This window comes from Salmo salar, chromosome ssa06, assembly GCF_905237065.1.
Source record: "Salmo salar chromosome ssa06, Ssal_v3.1, whole genome shotgun sequence".
In the NCBI taxonomy this organism is placed as follows: Eukaryota; Metazoa; Chordata; class Actinopteri; order Salmoniformes; family Salmonidae; genus Salmo; species Salmo salar.
In genome coordinates, this window is record NC_059447.1 from 4290001 (window position 1) to 4315000 (window position 25000).

Genomic DNA, 25000 nt, shown 5'->3' on the forward strand with positions numbered 1-25000 from the left:
AAAGGACCAGCAGGACATGACCAGTAGTGTCTCAGACAGGAGAAAGGACCAGCAGGACATGACCAGTAGTGTCTCAGACAGGAGAAAGGACCAGCAGGACATGACCAGTAGTGTCTCAGACAGGAGAAAGGACCAGCAGGACATGACCAGTAGTGTCTCAGACAGGAGAAAGGACCAGCAGGACATGACCAGTAGTGTCTCAGACAGGAGAAAGGACCAGCAGGACATGACCAGTAGTGTCTCAGACAGGAGAAAGGACCAGCAGGACATGACCAGTAGTGTCTCAGACAGGAGAAAGGACCAGCAGGACATGACCAGTAGTGTCTCAGACAGGAGAAAGGACCAGCAGGACATGACCAGTAGTGTCTCAGACAGGAGAAAGGACCAGCAGGACATGACCAGTAGTGTCTCAGACAGGAGAAAGGACCAGCAGGACATGACCAGTAGTGTCTCAGACAGGAGAAAGGACCAGCAGGACATGACCAGTAGTGTCTCAGACAGGAGAAAGGACCAGCAGGACATGACCAGTAGTGTCTCAGACAGGAGAAAGGACCAGCAGGACATGACCAGTAGTGTCTCAGACAGGAGAAAGGACCAGCAGGACATGACCAGTAGTGTCTCAGACAGGAGAAAGGACCAGCAGGACATGACCAGTAGTGTCTCAGACAGGAGAAAGGACCAGCAGGACATGACCAGTAGTGTCTCAGACAGGAGAAAGGACCAGCAGGACATGACCAGTAGTGTCTCAGACAGGAGAAAGGACCAGCAGGACATGACCAGTAGTGTCTCAGACAGGAGAAAGGACCAGCAGGACATGACCAGTAGTGTCTCAGACAGGAGAAAGGACCAGCAGGACATGACCAGTAGTGTCTCAGACAGGAGAAAGGACCAGCAGGACATGACCAGTAGTGTCTCAGACAGGAGAAAGGACCAGCAGGACATGACCAGTAGTGTCTCAGACAGGAGAAAGGACCAGCAGGACATGACCAGTAGTGTCTCAAGACAGGAGAAAGGACCAGCAGGACATGACCAGTAGTGTCTCAGACAGGAGAAAGGACCAGCAGGACATGACCAGTAGTGTCTCAGACAGGAGAAAGGACCAGCAGGACATGACCAGTAGTGTCTCAGACAGGAGAAAGGACCAGCAGGACATGACCAGTAGTGTCTCAGACAGGAGAAAGGACCAGCAGGACATGACCAGTAGTGTCTCAGACAGGAGAAAGTACCAGCAGGACATGACCAGTAGTGTCTCACAGACAGGAGAAAGGACCAGCAGGACATGACCAGTAGTGTCTCAGACAGGAGAAAGGACCAGCAGGACATGACCAGTAGTGTCTCAGACAGGAGAAAGGACCAGCAGGACATGACCAGTAGTGTCTCAGACAGGAGAAAGGACCAGCAGGACATGACCAGTAGTGTCTCAGACAGGAGAAAGGACCAGCAGGACATGACCAGTAGTGTCTCAGACAGGAGAAAGGACCAGCAGGACATGACCAGTAGTGTCTCAGACAGAGGAGAAAGGACCAGCAGGACATGACCAGTAGTGTCTCAGACAGGAGAAAGGACCAGCAGGACATGACCAGTAGTGTCTCAGACAGGAGAAAGGACCAGCAGGACATGACCAGTAGTGTCTACAGACAGGAGAAAGGACCAGCAGGACATGACCAGTAGTGTCTCAGACAGGAGAAAGGACCAGCAGGACATGACCAGTAGTGTCTCAGACAGGAGAAAGGACCAGCAGGACATGACCAGTAGTGTCTCACAGACAGGAGAAAGGACCAGCAGGACATGACCAGTAGTGTCTCAGACAGGAGAAAGGACCAGCAGGACATGACCAGTAGTGTCTCAGACAGGAGAAAGGACCAGCAGGACATGACCAGTAGTGTCTCAGACAGGAGAAAGGACCAGCAGGACATGACCAGTAGTGTCTCAGACAGGAGAAAGGACCAGCAGGACATGACCAGTAGTGTCTACAGACAGGAGAAAGGACCAGCAGGACATGACCAGTAGTGTCTCAGACAGGAGAAAGGACCAGCAGGACATGACCAGTAGTGTCTCACAGACAGGAGAAAGGATTTTCAAATAGAAAATGAACACTGAGTTGCTACTCTTTCTCTAACCCCCCCCTCCCTCTCTCACCCCCTCCTCCCTCTCTCACCCCCCTCCTCCCTCTCTCCCCCCCTCCTCCCTCTCTCGCTCCCCCCTCCTCCCACTCTCCTCCCCCTCTCACTCCCCCCTTCCTCCCTCTCTCCTCCCCCTCTCACTCCCCCTCCTCCCACTCTCCTCCCCTCTCACTCCCCCCTTCCTCCCACTCTCCTCCCCCTCTCTCACCCCCTCCTTCCTCCCCCCTCCAAACCTCTCTCACCCCCCTCCTCCCTCTCTCGCTCCCCCCTCCTCCCACTCTCCTCCCCCTCTCTCACCCCCCTCCTTCCTCCCCCCCTCCAAACCTCTCTCACCCCCCTCCTCCCTCTCTTGCTCCCCCTCCTCCCTCTCTCGCTCCCCCTCTCTCACCCCCTCCTTCCTCCCCCCTCCAAACCTCTCTCACCCCCTCCTCCCTCTCTCGCTCCCCCCCTCCTCCCTCTCTCCTCCCTCTCTCTCCCCCCTCCCTCCTCTCCCCCCTCCCTCCATAGCCGTCGTGGTTTGTCCAGTCTCTGCTGTTCCACCTGTGTGTGGGGGTGAATGGAGTAGGGGGTCATGCTGTGCCCCGCCCCACCCTACAGGAGTTACAACAAGGCTGCATGGACCTGGTGCTGCACCAGTACCAGAACCTCATACACACAGCGCAGGACAAGGTAACACACACACACACACACACACACACACACACACACACACACACACACACCCGCAGGACAAGGTAACACACACACACACACACACAGCGCAGGACAAGGTAACACACACACACAGCGCAGGACAAGGTAACACACACACACACACACAGCGCAGGACAAGGTAACACACACACAGCGCAGGACATGGTAACACACACACACACACAGCGCAGGACAAGGTAACACACACACACACAGCGCAGGACAAGGTAACACACACACACACACACAGCGCAGGACAAGGTAACACACACACACACACACAGCGCAGGACAAGGTAACACACACACACAAGCGCAGGACAAGGTAACACACACACACACAAGCGCAGGACAAGGTAACACACACACACACAGCGCAGGACATGGTAACACACACACACACACAGCGCAGGACAAGGTAACACACACACACACAGCGCAGGACAAGGTAACACACACACACAGCACAGGACAAGGTCACACACACACACACACAGCGCAGGACAAGGTAACACACACACACACACACAGCGCAGGACAAGGTAACACACACACAGCACAGGACAAGGTCACACACACACACACACAGCGCAGGACAAGGTAACACACACACACACACACACAGCGCAGGACAAGGTCACACACACACACACACAGCGCAGGACAAGGTAACACACACACACACACACACACAGCGCAGGACAAGGTAACACACACACACAGCGCAGGACAAGGTCACACACACACACACACACACACGCGCAGGACAAGGTCACACACACACACAGCGCAGGACAAGGTAACACACACACACACACACAGCGCAGGACAAGGTAACACACACACACACACACAGCGCAGGACAAGGTAACACACACGCACAGCGCAGGACAAGGTCACACACACACACACACACAGCGCAGGACAAGGTAACACACACACACACACACACAGCGCAGGACAAGGTAACACACACACACACACACAGCGCAGGACAAGGTAACACACACACACACACACAGCGCAGGACAAGGTAACACACACACACACACAGCGCAGGACAAGGTCACACACACGCACAGCGCAGGACAAGGTAACACACACACACACACACAGCGCAGGACAAGGTAACACACACACACACACACACAGCGCAGGACAAGGTAACACACACACACACACAGCGCAGGACAAGGTAACACACACACACACACACAGCGCAGGACAAGGTAACACACACACACACACACACAGCGCAGGACAAGGTAACACACACACACACACACAGCGCAGGACAAGGTAACACACACACACACACACAGCGCAGGACAAGGTAACACACACACACACACGCGCAGGACAAGGTAACACACACACACACACGCGCAGGACAAGGTAACACACACACACACACAGCGCAGGACAAGGTAACACACACACACACACAGCGCAGGACAAGGTAACACACACACACACACAGCGCAGGACAAGGTAACACACACACACACAGCGCAGGACAAGGTAACACACACACACACAGCACAGGACAAGGTAACACACACACAGCGCAGGACAAGGTAACACACACACACAGCGCAGGACAAGGTAACACACACACACACACACACACAGCACAGGACAAGGTAACACACACACACACACACAGCACAGGACAAGGTAACACACACACACACAGCGCAGGACAAGGTAACACACACACACACAGCGAAGGACATGGTAACACACACACACACACACACACACACACAGTGCAGGACATGGTAACACACACACACACACACACACAGCGCAGGACAAGGTAACACACACACACACAGCGCAGGACATGGTAACACACACACACACACACAGCGCAGGACAAGGTAACACACACACACACACACACACACGCGCAGGACAAGGTAACACACACACACACACAGCGCAGGACATGGTAACACACACACACACAGAGCAGGACAAGGTAACACACACACACACACACAGCGCAGGACAAGGTAACACACACACACACACACACAGTGCAGGACAAGGTAACACACACACACACAGCGCAGGACAAGGTAACACACACACACAGTGCAGGACAAGGTAACACACACACACACAGCGCAGGACAAGGTAATACACACACACACACAGCGCAGGACAAGGTAATACACACACACACACAGCGCAGGACAAGGTAACACACACACAGCGCAGGACAAGGTAACACACACACACACACACAGCGCAGGACAAGGTAACACACACACACACAGCGCAGGACAAGGTAACACACACACACAGCGCAGGACAAGGTAACACACACACACACACACAGTGCAGGACAAGGTAACACACACACACACACACAGCGCAGGACAAGGTAACACACACACACACAACAGCGCAGGACAAGGTAACACACACACACACAGCGCAGGACAAGGTAACACACACACACAGCGCAGGACAAGGTAACACACACACACACACACAGCGCAGGGCAAGGTAACACACACACACACACACAGCGCAGGACAAGGTAACACACACACACACACACAGCGCAGGACAAGGTAACACACACACAGCGCAGGACAAGGTAACACACACACAGCGCAGGACAAGGTAACACACACACACACAGCGCAGGACATGGTAACACACACACACACACACAGCGCAGGACAAGGTAACACACACACACACACACAAGCGCAGGACAAGGTAACACACACACAGCGCAGGACAAGGTAACACACACACACACAGCGCAGGACATGGTAACACACACACACACAGCGCAGGACAAGGTAACACACACACACACACAGCGCAGGACATGGTAACACACACACACACAGCGCAGGACATGGTAACACACACACACACAGCGCAGGACAAGGTAACACACACACACACACAGCGCAGGACAAGGTAACACACACACAGCGCAGGACAAGGTAACACACACACAGCGCAGGACAAGGTAACACACACACAGGCGCAGGACAAGGTAACACACACACACACAGCGCAGGACAAGGTAACACACACACACACAGCGCAGGACATGGTAACACACACACACACACAGCGCAGGACAAGGTAACACACACACACAGCGCAGGACAAGGTAACACACACACACACAGCGCAGGACAAGGTAACACACACACACACAAGCGCAGGACAAGGTACACACACACACAGCGCAGGACAAGGTAACACACACACACACACAGCGCAGGACAAGGTCACACACACACACACACAGCGCAGGACAAGGTAACACACACACACACACAGCGCAGGACAAGGTAACACACACACACACAGCGCAGGACAAGGTAACACACACACACACACAGCGCAGGACAAGGTAACACACACACACACACACACACAGCGCAGGACAAGGTAACACACACACACACAGCACAGGACAAGGTAACACACACACAGCGCAGGACAAGGTAACACACACACACACACAGCGCAGGACAAGGTAACACACACACACACACGCGCAGGACAAGGTAACACACACACACACAGCACAGGACAAGGTAACACACACACACACACAGCGCAGGACAAGGTAACACACACACACAGCGCAGGACAAGGTAACACACACACACACACACACAGCGCACGACACGTAACACACACACACACAGCGCAGGACAAGGTAACACACACACACACAAGCGCAGGACAAGGTAACACACACACACACACAGCGCAGGACAAGGTAACACACACACACACACAGCGCAGGACAAGGTAACACACACACACACACAAGCACAGGACAAGGTAACACACACACACACACACACACACACACACACACAGCGCAGGACAAGGTAAACACACACACACACAGCGCAGGACAAGGTAACACACACACACACAGCGCAGGACAAGGTAACACACACACACACACGCGCAGGACATGGTAACACACACACACACACACAGCGCAGGACAAGGTAACACACACACACACACACAGCGCAGGACAAGGTAACACACACACACACAGCGCAGGACAAGGTAACACACACACACAGCGCAGGACAAGGTCACACACACACACACACACACAGCGCAGGACAAGGTAACACACACACACACACACACACACACACACAAGCGCAGGACAAGGTAACACACACACACACACACCAGCGCAGGACAAGGTAACACACACACACACACACAGCGCAGGACAAGGTAACACACACACACACACACACACACACAGCGCAGGACAAGGTAACACACACACACACAGCGCAGGACAAGGTAACACACACACACACAGCGCAGGACAAGGTAACACACACACACACACACAGTGCAGGACAAGGTAACACACACACACACAGCGCAGGACAAGGTAACACACACACACACACAGCGCAGGACAAGGTAATACACACACACACACACAGCGCAGGACAAGGTAACACACACACACACACACAGCGCAGGACAAGGTAACACACACACACACACACACACACACAGCGCAGGACAAGGTAACACACACACACACAGCGCAGGACAAGGTAACACACACACACACACAGCGCAGGACAAGGTAACACACACACACACACAGCGCAGGACAAGGTAACACACACACACACACAGCGCAGGACAAGGTAACACACACACACGCGCAGGACAAGGTAACACACACACACACACAGCGCAGGACAAGGTAACACACACACACACACGCGCAGGACAAGGTAACACACACACACACAGCGCAGGACAAGGTAACACACACACACACACAGCGCAGGACAAGGTAACACACACACACACACACACAGCGCAGGACAAGGTAACACACACACACACACAGCGCAGGACAAGGTAAACACACACACACACAGCGCAGGACATGGTAACACACACACACACACACAGCGCAGGACAAGGTAACACACACACACACACACACACACAGCGCAGGACAAGGTAACACACACACACACACACAGCGCAGGACAAGGTAACACACACACACACACACACAGCGCAGGACAAGGTAACACACACACACACACAGCGCAGGACAAGGTAACACACACACACACACACAGCGCAGGACAAGGTAACACACACACACACAGCGCAGGACAAGGTAACACACACACACACACACAGCGCAGGGCAAGGTAACACACACACACACACACACAGCGCAGGACAAGGTAACACACACACACACAGCGCAGGACAAGGTAACACACACACACACAGCGCAGGACAAGGTAAATACACACACACACAGCGCAGGACAAGGTAACACACACACACACACGCGCAGGACAAGGTAACACACACACACACACACACGCGCAGGACAAGGTAAACACACACACACACACAGCGCAGGACAAGGTAACACACACACACACACACAGCGCAGGACAAGGTAACACACACACACACACACACACACACAGCGCAGGACAAGGTAACACACACACACACACAGCGCAGGACAAGGTAACACACACACACACAGCGCAGGACAAGGTAACACACACACACACACACAGCGCAGGACAAGGTAACACACACACACACACAGCGCAGGACAAGGTAACACACACACACACACAGTGCAGGACAAGGTAACACACACACACACACAGCGCAGGACAAGGTAACACACACACACACACACCTACACACACACACACACAGTGCAGGACAAGGTAACACACACACACACAGCGCAGGACAAGGTAACACACACACACACACGCGCAGGACAAGGTAACACACACACACACACACACACAGTGCAGGACAAGGTAACACACACACACACACAAGCGCAGGACAAGGTAACACACACACACAGCGCAGGACAAGGTAACACACACACACACAGCGCAGGACAAGGTAACACACACACACACAGCGCAGGACAAGGTAATACACACACACACACAGCGCAGGACAAGGTAATACACACACACACAGCGCAGGACAAGGTAACACACACACACACACACAGCGCAGGACAAGGTAATACACACACACACACAGCGCAGGACAAGGTAACACACACACACACACACAGCGCAGGACAAGGTAACACACACACACACACACACACACAGCGCAGGACAAGGTAACACACACACACACACACAGCGCAGGACAAGGTAACACACACACACACACACACAGCGCAGGACAAGGTAACACACACACACACACAGCGCAGGACAAGGTAACACACACACACACACAGCGCAGGACAAGGTAACACACACACACACAGCGCAGGACAAGGTAACACACACACACACACAGCGCAGGGCAAGGTAACACACACACACACACACACACAGTGCAGGACAAGGTAACACACACACACACAGCGCAGGACAAGGTAACACACACACACACAGCGCAGGACAAGGTAATACACACACACACAGTGCAGGACAAGGTAATACACACACACACAGCGCAGGACAAGGTAACACACACACACACACACAGCGCAGGACAAGGTAATACACACACACACACACAGCGCAGGACAAGGTAACACACACACACACACACAGCGCAGGACAAGGTAACACACACACACACACACACACACAGCGCAGGACAAGGTAACACACACACACACACACACAGCGCAGGACAAGGTAACACACACACACACACACAGCGCAGGACAAGGTAACACACACACACACACACACAGCGCAGGACAAGGTAACACACACACACACACACAGCGCAGGACAAGGTAACACACACACACACAGCGCAGGACAAGGTAACACACACACACACAGCGCAGGACAAGGTAACACACACACACACACACAGTGCAGGACAAGGTAACACACACACACACAGCGCAGGACAAGGTAACACACACACACACACAGTGCAGGACAAGGTAACACACACACACACACAGCGCAGGACAAGGTAACACACACACACACACACAGCGCAGGACAAGGTAACACACACACACACACACACACAGTGCAGGACAAGGTAACACACACACACACAGCGCAGGACAAGGTAACACACACACACACACAGCGCAGGACAAGGTAACACACACACACAGTGCAGGACAAGGTAACACACACACACACACAGCGCAGGACAAGGTAACACACACACAGCGCAGGACAAGGTAACACACACACACACAGCGCAGGACAAGGTAATACACACACACACAGTGCAGGACAAGGTAATACACACACACACAGCGCAGGACAAGGTAACACACACACACACACACAGCGCAGGACAAGGTAATACACACACACACACAGCGCAGGACAAGGTAACACACACACACACACACAGCGCAGGACAACGTAACACACACACACACACACACACACAGCGCAGGACAAGGTAACACACACACACACACACAGCGCAGGACAAGGTAACACACACACACACACACACAGCGCAGGACAAGGTAACACACACACACACACACACAGCGCAGGACAAGGTAACACACACACACACACAGCGCAGGACAAGGTAACACACACACACACAGCGCAGGACAAGGTAACACACACACACAGCGCAGGACAAGGTAACACACACACACACACACAGTGCAGGACAAGGTAACACACACACACACAGCGCAGGACAAGGTAACACACACACACACACACACACACACACACACACAGTGCAGGACAAGGTAACACACACACACACAGCGCAGGACAAGGTAACACACACACACACACACACAGTGCAGGACAAGGTAACACACACACACACAGCGCAGGACAAGGTAACACACACACAGCACAGGACAAGGTAACACACACACACACACACAGCGCAGGACAAGGTAACACACACACACACACAGCGCAGGACAAGGTAACACACACACACACAGCGAAGGACATGGTAACACACACACACACACACACAGTGCAGGACATGGTAACACACACACACACACACACACACAGCGCAGGACAAGGTAACACACACACACACACACACACACACACACACACACACACACACACACACACAGCGCAGGACAAGGTAACACACACACACACACACACACAGCACAGGACAAGGTAACACACACACACACACAGCGCAGGACAAGGTAACACACACACACACAGCGAAGGACATGGTAACACACACACACACACACACAGTGCAGGACATGGTAACACACACACACACACACACACAGCGCAGGACAAGGTAACACACACACACACAGCGCAGGACATGGTAACACACACACACACACACACACACACACACACACACACACACACACACACACACACACAGCGCAGGACAAGGTAACACACACACACACACACACACACACACAGCGCAGGACAAGGTAACACACACACACACACAGCGCAGGACATGGTAACACACACACACACACACACAGCGCAGGACAAGGTAACACACACACACACACAGCGCAGGACAAGGTAACACACACACACACAAAGCGCAGGACATGGTAACACACACACACACACACACACACACACAGCGCAGGACAAGGTAACACACACACACACAGCGCAGGACAAGGTAACACACACACACACACACAGCGCAGGGCAAGGTAACACACACACACACACACACACACAGTGCAGGACAAGGTAACACACACACACACAGCGCAGGACAAGGTAACACACACACACACACACACACACAGTGCAGGACAAGGTAACACACACACACACAGCGCAGGACAAGGTAACACACACACACACACACAGCGCAGGACAAGGTAACACACACACACACACACAGCGCAGGACAAGGTAACACACACGCACAGCGCAGGACAAGGTCACACACACACACAGCGCAGGACAAGGTAACACACACACACACACACAGCGCAGGACAAGGTAACACACACACACACACACAGCGCAGGACAAGGTAACACACACACACACACAGCGCAGGACAAGGTAACACACACACACACAGCGCAGGACAAGGTAACACACACACACACACACAGCGCAGGACAAGGTAACACACACACACACACACAGCGCAGGACAAGGTAACACACACACACACACACAGCGCAGGACAAGGTAACACACACACACACAGCGCAGGACAAGGTAACACACACACACACACAGCGCAGGACAAGGTAACACACACACACACACAGCGCAGGACAAGGTAACACACACACACACACAGCGCAGGACAAGGTAACACACACACACACAGCGCAGGACAAGGTAACACACACACAGCGCAGGACAAGGTAACACACACACACACAGCACAGGGACAAGGTAACACACACACAGCGCAGGACAAGGTAACACACACACACAGCGCAGGACAAGGTAACACACACACACACACACACACAGCACAGGACAAGGTAACACACACACACACACACAGCACAGGACAAGGTAACACACACACACACAGCGCAGGACAAGGTAACACACACACACACAGCGAAGGACATGGTAACACACACACACACACACACACACACACACAGTGCAGGACATGGTAACACACACACACACACACACACAGCGCAGGACAAGGTAACACACACACACACAGCGCAGGACATGGTAACACACACACACACACACAGCGCAGGACAAGGTAACACACACACACACACACACACACAGCGCAGGACAAGGTAACACACACACACACACAGCGCAGGACATGGTAACACACACACACACAGAGCAGGACAAGGTAACACACACACACACACACAGCGCAGGACAAGGTAACACACACACACACACACACAGTGCAGGACAAGGTAACACACACACACACAGCGCAGGACAAGGTAACACACACACACACAGTGCAGGACAAGGTAACACACACACACACAGCGCAGGACAAGGTAATACACACACACACACAGCGCAGGACAAGGTAATACACACACACACACAGCGCAGGACAAGGTAACACACACACAGCGCAGGACAAGGTAACACACACACACACACACAGCGCAGGACAAGGTAACACACACACACACAGCGCAGGACAAGGTAACACACACACACAGCGCAGGACAAGGTAACACACACACACACACACAGTGCAGGACAAGGTAACACACACACACACACACAGCGCAGGACAAGGTAACACACACACACACACACACAGCGCAGGACAAGGTAACACACACACACACAGCGCAGGACAAGGTAACACACACACACAGCGCAGGACAAGGTAACACACACACACACACACACAGCGCAGGGCAAGGTAACACACACACACACACACAGCGCAGGACAAGGTAACACACACACACACACACAGCGCAGGACAAGGTAACACACACACAGCGCAGGACAAGGTAACACACACACAGCGCAGGACAAGGTAACACACACACACACAGCGCAGGACATGGTAACACACACACACACACACAGCGCAGGACAAGGTAACACACACACACACACACACAGCGCAGGACAAGGTAACACACACACAGCGCAGGACAAGGTAACACACACACACACAGCGCAGGACATGGTAACACACACACACACAGCGCAGGACAAGGTAACACACACACACACACAGCGCAGGACATGGTAACACACACACACACAGCGCAGGACATGGTAACACACACACACACAGCGCAGGACAAGGTAACACACACACACACACACAGCGCAGGACAAGGTAACACACACACAGCGCAGGACAAGGTAACACACACACAGCGCAGGACAAGGTAACACACACACGGCGCAGGACAAGGTAACACACACACACACAGCGCAGGACAAGGTAACACACACACACACAGCGCAGGACATGGTAACACACACACACACACAGCGCAGGACAAGGTAACACACACACACAGCGCAGGACAAGGTAACACACACACAGCGCAGGACATGGTAACACACACACACACACACAGCGCAGGACAAGGTCACACACACACACACACAGCGCAGGACAAGGTAACACACACACACACACACAGCGCAGGACAAGGTAACACACACACACACAGCGCAGGACAAGGTAACACACACACACACACAGCGCAGGACAAGGTAACACACACACACACACACACACAGCGCAGGACAAGGTAACACACACACAGCACAGGACAAGGTAACACACACACAGCGCAGGACAAGGTAACACACACACACACACAGCGCAGGACAAGGTAACACACACACACACACAGTGCAGGACAAGGTAACACACACACACACAGCACAGGACAAGGTAACACACACACACACACAGCGCAGGACAAGGTAACACACACACACAGCGAAGGACATGGTAACACACACACACACACACACACACACAGTGCAGGACATGGTAACACACACACACAGCGCAGGACAAGGTAACACACACACACACAGCGCAGGACATGGTAACACACACACACACACACACACACACACACACACACACACACACACACACAGCGCAGGACAAGGTAACACACACACACACACACAGCGCAGGACAAGGTAACACACACACACACACAGCGCAGGACATGGTAACACACACACACACACACAGCGCAGGACAAGGTAACACACACACACACAGCGCAGGACAAGGTAACACACACACACACACAGCGCAGGGCAAGGTAACACACACACACACACACACAGTGCAGGACAAGGTAACACACACACACACAGCGCAGGACAAGGTAACACACACACACACAGCGCAGGACAAGGTAATACACACACACACAGTGCAGGACAAGGTAATACACACACACACAGCGCAGGACAAGGTAACACACACACACACACACAGCGCAGGACAAGGTAATACACACACACACACACAGCGCAGGACAAGGTAACACACACACACACACACAAGCGCAGGACAAGGTAACACACACACACACACACACACACACAGTGCAGGACAAGGTAACACACACACACACACACACACACACACAGCGCAGGACAAGGTAACACACACACACACACACAGCGCAGGACAAGGTAACACACACACACACACACAGCGCAGGACAAGGTAACACAAACACACACACACACACACACACAGCGCAGGACAAGGTAACACACACACACACAGCGCAGGACAAGGTAACACACACACACACAGCGCAGGACAAGGTAACACACACACACACACACACAGTGCAGGACAAGGTAACACACACACACACAGCGCAGGACAAGGTAACACACACACACACACAGTGCAGGACAAGGTAACACACACACACACACAGCGCAGGACAAGGTAACACACACACACACACACAGCGCAGGACAAGGTAACACACACACACACACACACACACACACACACACACAGTGCAGGACAAGGTAACACACACACACACAGCGCAGGACAAGGTAACACACACACACACACAGCGCAGGACAAGGTAACACACACACACACACAGTGCAGGACAAGGTAACACACACACACACACAGCGCAGGACAAGGTAACACACACACAGCGCAGGACAAGGTAACACACACACACACAGCGCAGGACAAGGTAACACACACACACACAGCGCAGGACAAGGTAATACACACACACACAGTGCAGGACAAGGTAATACACACACACACAGCGCAGGACAAGGTAACACACACACACACACACAGCGCAGGACAAGGTAACACACACACACACACACAGCGCAGGACAAGGTAATACACACACACACACAAGCGCAGGACAAGGTAACACACACACACACACACAGCGCAGGACAAGGTAACACACACACACACACACACACACAGCGCAGGACAAGGTAACACACACACACAGCGCAGGACAAGGTAACACACACACACACACACACAGCGCAGGACAATGTAACACACACACACACACAGCGCAGGACAATGTAACACACACACACACACAGCGCAGGACAAGGTAACACACACACACACAGCGCAGGACAAGGTAACACACACACACACACAGCGCAGGGCAAGGTAACACACACACACACACACACACAGTGCAGGACAAGGTAACACACACACACACAGCGCAGGACAAGGTAACACACACACACACAGCGCAGGACAAGGTAATACACACACACACAGTGCAGGACAAGGTAATACACACACACACAGCGCAGGACAAGGTAACACACACACACACACACAGCGCAGGACAAGGTAATACACACACACACACACAGCGCAGGACAAGGTAACACACACACACACACACAGCGCAGGACAAGGTAACACACACACACACACACACACACAAGTGCAGGACAAGGTAACACACACACACACAGCGCAGGACAAGGTAACACACACACACACAGCGCAGGACAAGGTAACACACACACACACACACACAGTGCAGGACAAGGTAACACACACACACACAGCGCAGGACAAGGTAACACACACACACACACAGTGCAGGACAAGGTAACACACACACACACACAGCGCAGGACAAGGTAACACACACACACACACACAGCGCAGGACAAGGTAACACACACACACACACACACACACACACACAGTGCAGGACAAGGTAACACACACACACACAGCGCAGGACAAGGTAACACACACACACACACAGCGCAGGACAAGGTAACACACACACACACACACAGTGCAGGACAAGGTAACACACACACACACACAGCGCAGGACAAGGTAACACACACACAGCGCAGGACAAGGTAACACACACACACACAGCGCAGGACAAGGTAACACACACACACACAGCGCAGGACAAGGTAATACACACACACACAGTGCAGGACAAGGTAATACACACACACACAGCGCAGGACAAGGTAACACACACACACACACACAGCGCAGGACAAGGTAATACACACACACACACAGCGCAGGACAAGGTAACACACACACACACACACAGCGCAGGACAAGGTAACACACACACACACACACACACACAGCGCAGGACAAGGTAACACACACACACACACACAGCGCAGGACAAGGTAACACACACACACACACACACAGCGCAGGACAAGGTAACACACACACACACACAGCGCAGGACAAGGTAACACACACACACACACAGCGCAGGACAAGGTAACACACACACACACAGCGCAGGACAAGGTAACACACACACACACACAGCGCAGGGCAAGGTAACACACACACACACACACACACAGTGCAGGACAAGGTAACACACACACACACAGCGCAGGACAAGGTAACACACACACACACAGCGCAGGACAAGGTAATACACACACACACAGTGCAGGACAAGGTAATACACACACACACAGCGCAGGACAAGGTAACACACACACACACACACAGCGCAGGACAAGGTAATACACACACACACACACAGCGCAGGACAAGGTAACACACACACACACACACAGCGCAGGACAAGGTAACACACACACACACACACACACACAGCGCAGGACAAGGTAACACACACACACACACACACAGCGCAGGACAAGGTAACACACACACACACACACAGCGCAGGACAAGGTAACACACACACACACACACACAGCGCAGGACAAGGTAACACACACACACACACACACAGCGCAGGACAAGGTAACACACACACACACAGCGCAGGACAAGGTAACACACACACACACAGCGCAGGACAAGGTAACACACACACACACACACAGTGCAGGACAAGGTAACACACACACACACAGCGCAGGACAAGGTAACACACACACACACACAGTGCAGGACAAGGTAACACACACACACACACAGCGCAGGACAAGGTAACACACACACACACACACAGCGCAGGACAAGGTAACACACACACACACACACACACAGTGCAGGACAAGGTAACACACACACACACAGCGCAGGACAAGGTAACACACACACACACACAGCGCAGGACAAGGTAACACACACACACACACACACAGTGCAGGACAAGGTAACACACACACACACACAGCGCAGGACAAGGTAACACACACACAGCGCAGGACAAGGTAACACACACACACACAGCGCAGGACAAGGTAATACACACACACACAGTGCAGGACAAGGTAATACACACACACACAGCGCAGGACAAGGTAACACACACACACACACACAGCGCAGGACAAGGTAATACACACACACACACAGCGCAGGACAAGGTAACACACACACACACACACAGCGCAGGACAACGTAACACACACACACACACACACACAGCGCAGGGACAAGGTAACACACACACACACACACAGCGCAGGACAAGGTAACACACACACACACACACACAGCGCAGGACAAGGTAACACACACACACACACACACAGCGCAGGACAAGGTAACACACACACACACACAGCGCAGGACAAGGTAACACACACACACACAGCGCAGGACAAGGTAACACACACACACAGCGCAGGACAAGGTAACACACACACACACACACAGTGCAGGACAAGGTAACACACACACACACAGCGCAGGACAAGGTAACACACACACACACACACACACACACACACACACAGTGCAGGACAAGGTAACACACACACACACAGCGCAGGACAAGGTAACACACACACACACACACACAGTGCAGGACAAGGTAACACACACACACACAGCGCAGGACAAGGTAACACACACACAGCACAGGACAAGGTAACACACACACACACACACAGCGCAGGACAAGGTAACACACACACACACACAGCGCAGGACAAGGTAACACACACACACACAGCGAAGGACATGGTAACACACACACACACACACACAGTGCAGGACATGGTAACACACACACACACACACACACACAGCGCAGGACAAGGTAACACACACACACACACACACACACACACACACACACACACACACACACACAGCGCAGGACAAGGTAACACACACACACACACACACACAGCACAGGACAAGGTAACACACACACACACACAGCGCAGGACAAGGTAACACACACACACACAGCGAAGGACATGGTAACACACACACACACACACACACAGTGCAGGACATGGTAACACACACACACACACACACACAGCGCAGGACAAGGTAACACACACACACACAGCGCAGGACATGGTAACACACACACACACACACACACACACACACACACACACACACACACACACACACACACACACACACACAAGCGCAGGACAAGGTAACACACACACACACACACACACACACACAGCGCAGGACAAGGTAACACACACACACACACAGCGCAGGACAAGGTAACACACACACACACACACACACACACAGCGCAGGACAAGGTAACACACACACACACACAGCGCAGGACAAGGTAACACACACACACACAAAGCGCAGGACATGGTAACACACACACACACACACACACACACACAGCGCAGGACAAGGTAACACACACACACACAGCGCAGGACAAGGTAACACACACACACACACACAGCGCAGGGCAAGGTAACACACACACACACACACACACAGTGCAGGACAAGGTAACACACACACACACAGCGCAGGACAAGGTAACACACACACACACACACACAGTGCAGGACAAGGTAACACACACACACACAGCGCAGGACAAGGTAATACACACACACACACACACAGCGCAGGACAAGGTAATACACACACACACACACACACACAGCGCAGGACAAGGTAATACACACACAAACACACAGCGCAGGACAAGGTAACACACACACAGCGCAGGACAAGGTAACACACACACACACACACACAGCGCAGGACAAGGTAACACACACACACACACAGCGCAGGACAAGGTAACACTCACACACACAGCGCAGGACAAGGTAACACTCACACACACAGCGCAGGACATGGTAACACACACACACACAGCGCAGGACAAGGTAACACACACACACACACAGCGCAGGACAAGGTAACACACACACACACAGCGCAGGACAAGGTAACACACACACACACAGCGCAGGACAAGGTAACACACACACACACACACACACAGCACAGGACAAGGTAACACACACACACACACACAGCGCAGGACAAGGTAACACACACACACACACAGCGCAGGACAAGGTAACACACACACACACAGCGCAGGACAAGGTAACACACACACACACAGCGCAGGACATGGTAACACACACACACACACAGCGCAGGACAAGGTAACACACACACACACACACACACAGCGCAGGACAAGGTAACACACACACACACAGCGCAGGACAAGGTAACACACACACACACAGCGCAGGACAAGGTAACGCACACACACACAGCGCAGGACAAGGTAACACACACACACACACACACACACACACACACACACACACACACAGCGCAGGACAAGGTAACACACACACACACACAGCGCAGGACATGGTAACACACACAGCGCAGGACAAGGTAACACACACACACACACACACAGCGCAGGACAAGGTAACACACACACACACACACACACACACAGCGCAGGACAAGGTAACACACACACACACAGCGCAGGACAAGGTAACACACACACACACAGCGCAGGACAAGGTAACACACACACACACACACAGTGCAGGACAAGGTAACACACACACACACAGCGCAGGACAAGGTAATACACACACACACACACAGCGCAGGACAAGGTAATACACACACACACACACAGCGCAGGACAAGGTAATACACACACACACACACAGCGCAGGACAAGGTAACACACACACAGCGCAGGACAAGGTAACACACACACAGCGCAGGACAAGGTAACACACACACACACAGCGCAGGACAAGGTAACACACACACACACACACACACACAGCGCAGGACAAGGTAACACACACACACACACACAGCGCAGGACAAGGTAACACACACACACACACACAGCGCAGGACAAGGTAACACACACACACACACACACAGCGCAGGACAAGGTAACACACACACACACACACAGCGCAGGACAAGGTAACACACACACACACAGCGCAGGACATGGTAACACACACACACACAGCGCAGGACAAGGTAACACACACACACACACACAGCGCAGGACAAGGTAACACACACACACACACACACACACACACACAGCGCAGGACAAGGTAACACACGCACACACACAGCGCAGGACAAGGTAACACACACACACACAGCGCAGGACATGGTAACACACACACACACAGCGCAGGACAAGGTAACACACACACACACACACACACAAGCGCAGGACAAGGTAACACACACACACACACACACAGCGCAGGACAAGGTAACACACACACACACACACAGCGCAGGACAAGGTAACACACACACACACAGCGCAGGACAAGGTAACACACACACACACACACAGCGCAGGACAAGGTAACACACACACACACAGCGCAGGACATGGTAACACACACACACACACACACAGCGCAGGACAAGGTAACACACACACACACACACACACACACACACACACACAGCGCAGGACAAGGTAACACACACACACAGCGCAGGACAAGGTAACACACACACACAGCGCAGGACAAGGTAACACACACACACACACACACACAGCGCAGGACAAGGTAACACACACACACACAGCGCAGGACAAGGTAACACACACACACACACACACACACACAGCGCAGGACAAGGTAACACACACACACACAAGCGCAGGACATGGTAACACACACACACACACACAGCGCAGGACAAGGTAACACACACACACACACACACACACACAGCGCAGGACAAGGTAACACACACACAGCGCAGGACAAGGTAACACACACACACAGCGCAGGACAAGGTAACACACACACACACACAGCGCAGGACAAGGTAACACACACACACACACACACACACACACACAGCGCAGGACAAGGTAACACACACACACACACACAGCGCAGGACAAGGTAACACACACACACACACACAGCGCAGGACAAGGTAACACACACACACACAGCGCAGGACAAGGTAACACACACACACACACACACAGCGCAGGACAAGGTAACACACACACACACACACAGCGCAGGACAAGGTAACACACACACACACAGCGCAGGACATGGTAACACACACACACACAGCGCAGGACAAGGTAACACACACACACACACACAGCGCAGGACAAGGTAACACACACACACACACACACACACACAGCGCAGGACAAGGTAACACACACACACACACAGCGCAGGACAAGGTAACACACACACACAGCGCAGGACATGGTAACACACACACACACAGCGCAGGACAAGGTAACACACACACACACACACACAGCGCAGGACAAGGTAACACACACACACACACACACAGCGCAGGACAAGGTAACACACACACACACACACACAGCGCAGGACAAGGTAACACACACACACACAGCGCAGGACAAGGTAACACACACACACACACACAGCGCAGGACAAGGTAACACACACACACACAGCGCAGGACATGGTAACACACACACACACACACACAGCGCAGGACAAGGTAACACACACACACACACACACACACACAGCGCAGGACAAGGTAACACACACACACAGCGCAGGACAAGGTAACACACACACACAGCGCAGGACAAGGTAACACACACACACACACACACACACACACAGCGCAGGACAAGGTAACACACACACACACACAGCGCAGGACAAGGTAACACACACACACACACACACACAGCGCAGGACAAGGTAACACACACACACACAGCGCAGGACATGGTAACACACACACACACACACAGCGCAGGACAAGGTAACACACACACACACACACACACACAGCGCAGGACAAGGTAACACACACACAGCGCAGGACAAGGTAACACACACACACACAGCGCAGGACAAGGTAACACACACACACACAGCGCAGGACAAGGTAACACACACACACACACACACACACACACAGCGCAGGACAAGGTAACACACACACACACACACAGCGCAGGACAAGGTAACACACACACACACAGCGCAGGACAAGGTAACACACACACACAGCGCAGGACAAGGTAACACACACACACACACACAGCGCAGGACAAGGTAACACACACACACACACACAGCGCAGGACAAGGTAACACACACACACACACACAGTGCAGGACAAGGTAACACACACACACACACACACAGCGCAGGACAAGGTAACACACACACACACAGTGCAGGACATGGTAACACACACACACACAGCGCAGGACATGGTAACACACACACACACAGCGCAGGACAAGGTAACACACACACACACAGCGCAGGACATGGTAACACACACACAGCGCATGACAAGGTAACACACACACACACACACACACACACACACACACACACACAGCGCAGGACAAGGTAACACACACACAGCGCAGGACAAGGTAACACACACACAGCGCAGGACAAGGTAACACACACACAGCGCAGGACAAGGTAACACACACACACACACACACAGCGCAGGACAAGGTAACACACACACACACACAGCGCAGGACAAGGTAACACCACACACACAGCGCAGGACAAGGTAACACTCACACACACAGCGCAGGACATGGTAACACACACACACACAGCGCAGGACAAGGTAACACACACACACACACAGCGCAGGACAAGGTAACACACACACACACAGCGCAGGACAAGGTAACACACACACACACAGCGCAGGACAAGGTAACACACACACACACACACACAGCACAGGACAAGGTAACACACACACACACACAGCGCAGGACAAGGTAACACACACACACACACAGCGCAGGACAAGGTAACACACACACACACAGCGCAGGACAAGGTAACACACACACACACAGCGCAGGACATGGTAACACACACACACACACACAGCGCAGGACAAGGTAACACACACACACACACACACACAGCGCAGGACAAGGTAACACACACACACACAGCGCAGGACAAGGTAACACACACACACACAGCGCAGGACAAGGTAACACACACACACACAGCGCAGGACAAGGTAACACACACACACACACACACACACACACACACACACACACACACACAGCGCAGGACAAGGTAACACACACACACACACAGCGCAGGACATGGTAACACACACACGCGCAGGACAAGGTAACACACACACACACACACACACACAGCGCAGGACAAGGTAACACACACACACACACACACACACACAGCGCAGGACAAGGTAACACACACACACACAGCGCAGGACAAGGTAACACACACACACACAGCGCAGGACAAGGTAACACACACACACACACACAGTGCAGGACAAGGTAACACACACACACACAGCGCAGGACAAGGTAACACACACACACACACACAGCGCAGGACAAGGTAATACACACACACACACACAGCGCAGGACAAGGTAATACACACACACACACACAGCGCAGGACAAGGTAACACACACACAGCGCAGGACAAGGTAACACACACACAGCGCAGGACAAGGTAACACACACACACACAGCGCAGGACAAGGTAACACACACACACACACACACACACACAGCGCAGGACAAGGTAACACACACACACACACACAGCGCAGGACAAGGTAACACACACACACACACACAGCGCAGGACAAGGTAACACACACACACACACACACAGCGCAGGACAAGGTAACACACACACACACACACAGCGCAGGACAAGGTAACACACACACACACAGCGCAGGACATGGTAACACACACACACACACAGCGCAGGACAAGGTAACACACACACACACACACAGCGCAGGACAAGGTAACACACACACACACACACACACACACACACAGCGCAGGACAAGGTAACACACACACACACACAGCGCAGGACAAGGTAACACACACACACACAGCGCAGGACATGGTAACACACACACACACAGCGCAGGACAAGG

The 25000-nt window shown here is 52.8% G+C and overlaps 1 protein-coding gene across 2 annotated transcripts in view; it reads left to right on the forward strand.

Annotated features, from left to right (window-relative positions):
• LOC106595044 (conserved oligomeric Golgi complex subunit 1) overlaps nucleotides 1-25000 on the forward strand; it is a 61974-nt gene that overhangs the window by 23233 nt on the left and 13741 nt on the right. For both annotated transcript variants that reach the window (XM_045719583.1, XM_045719582.1), the window contains exon 11: nucleotides 2631-2792. In XM_045719583.1, the coding sequence (XP_045575539.1) occupies nucleotides 2631-2792 (162 nt within the window). The remainder of the gene's footprint in view (nucleotides 1-2630; nucleotides 2793-25000) is intronic.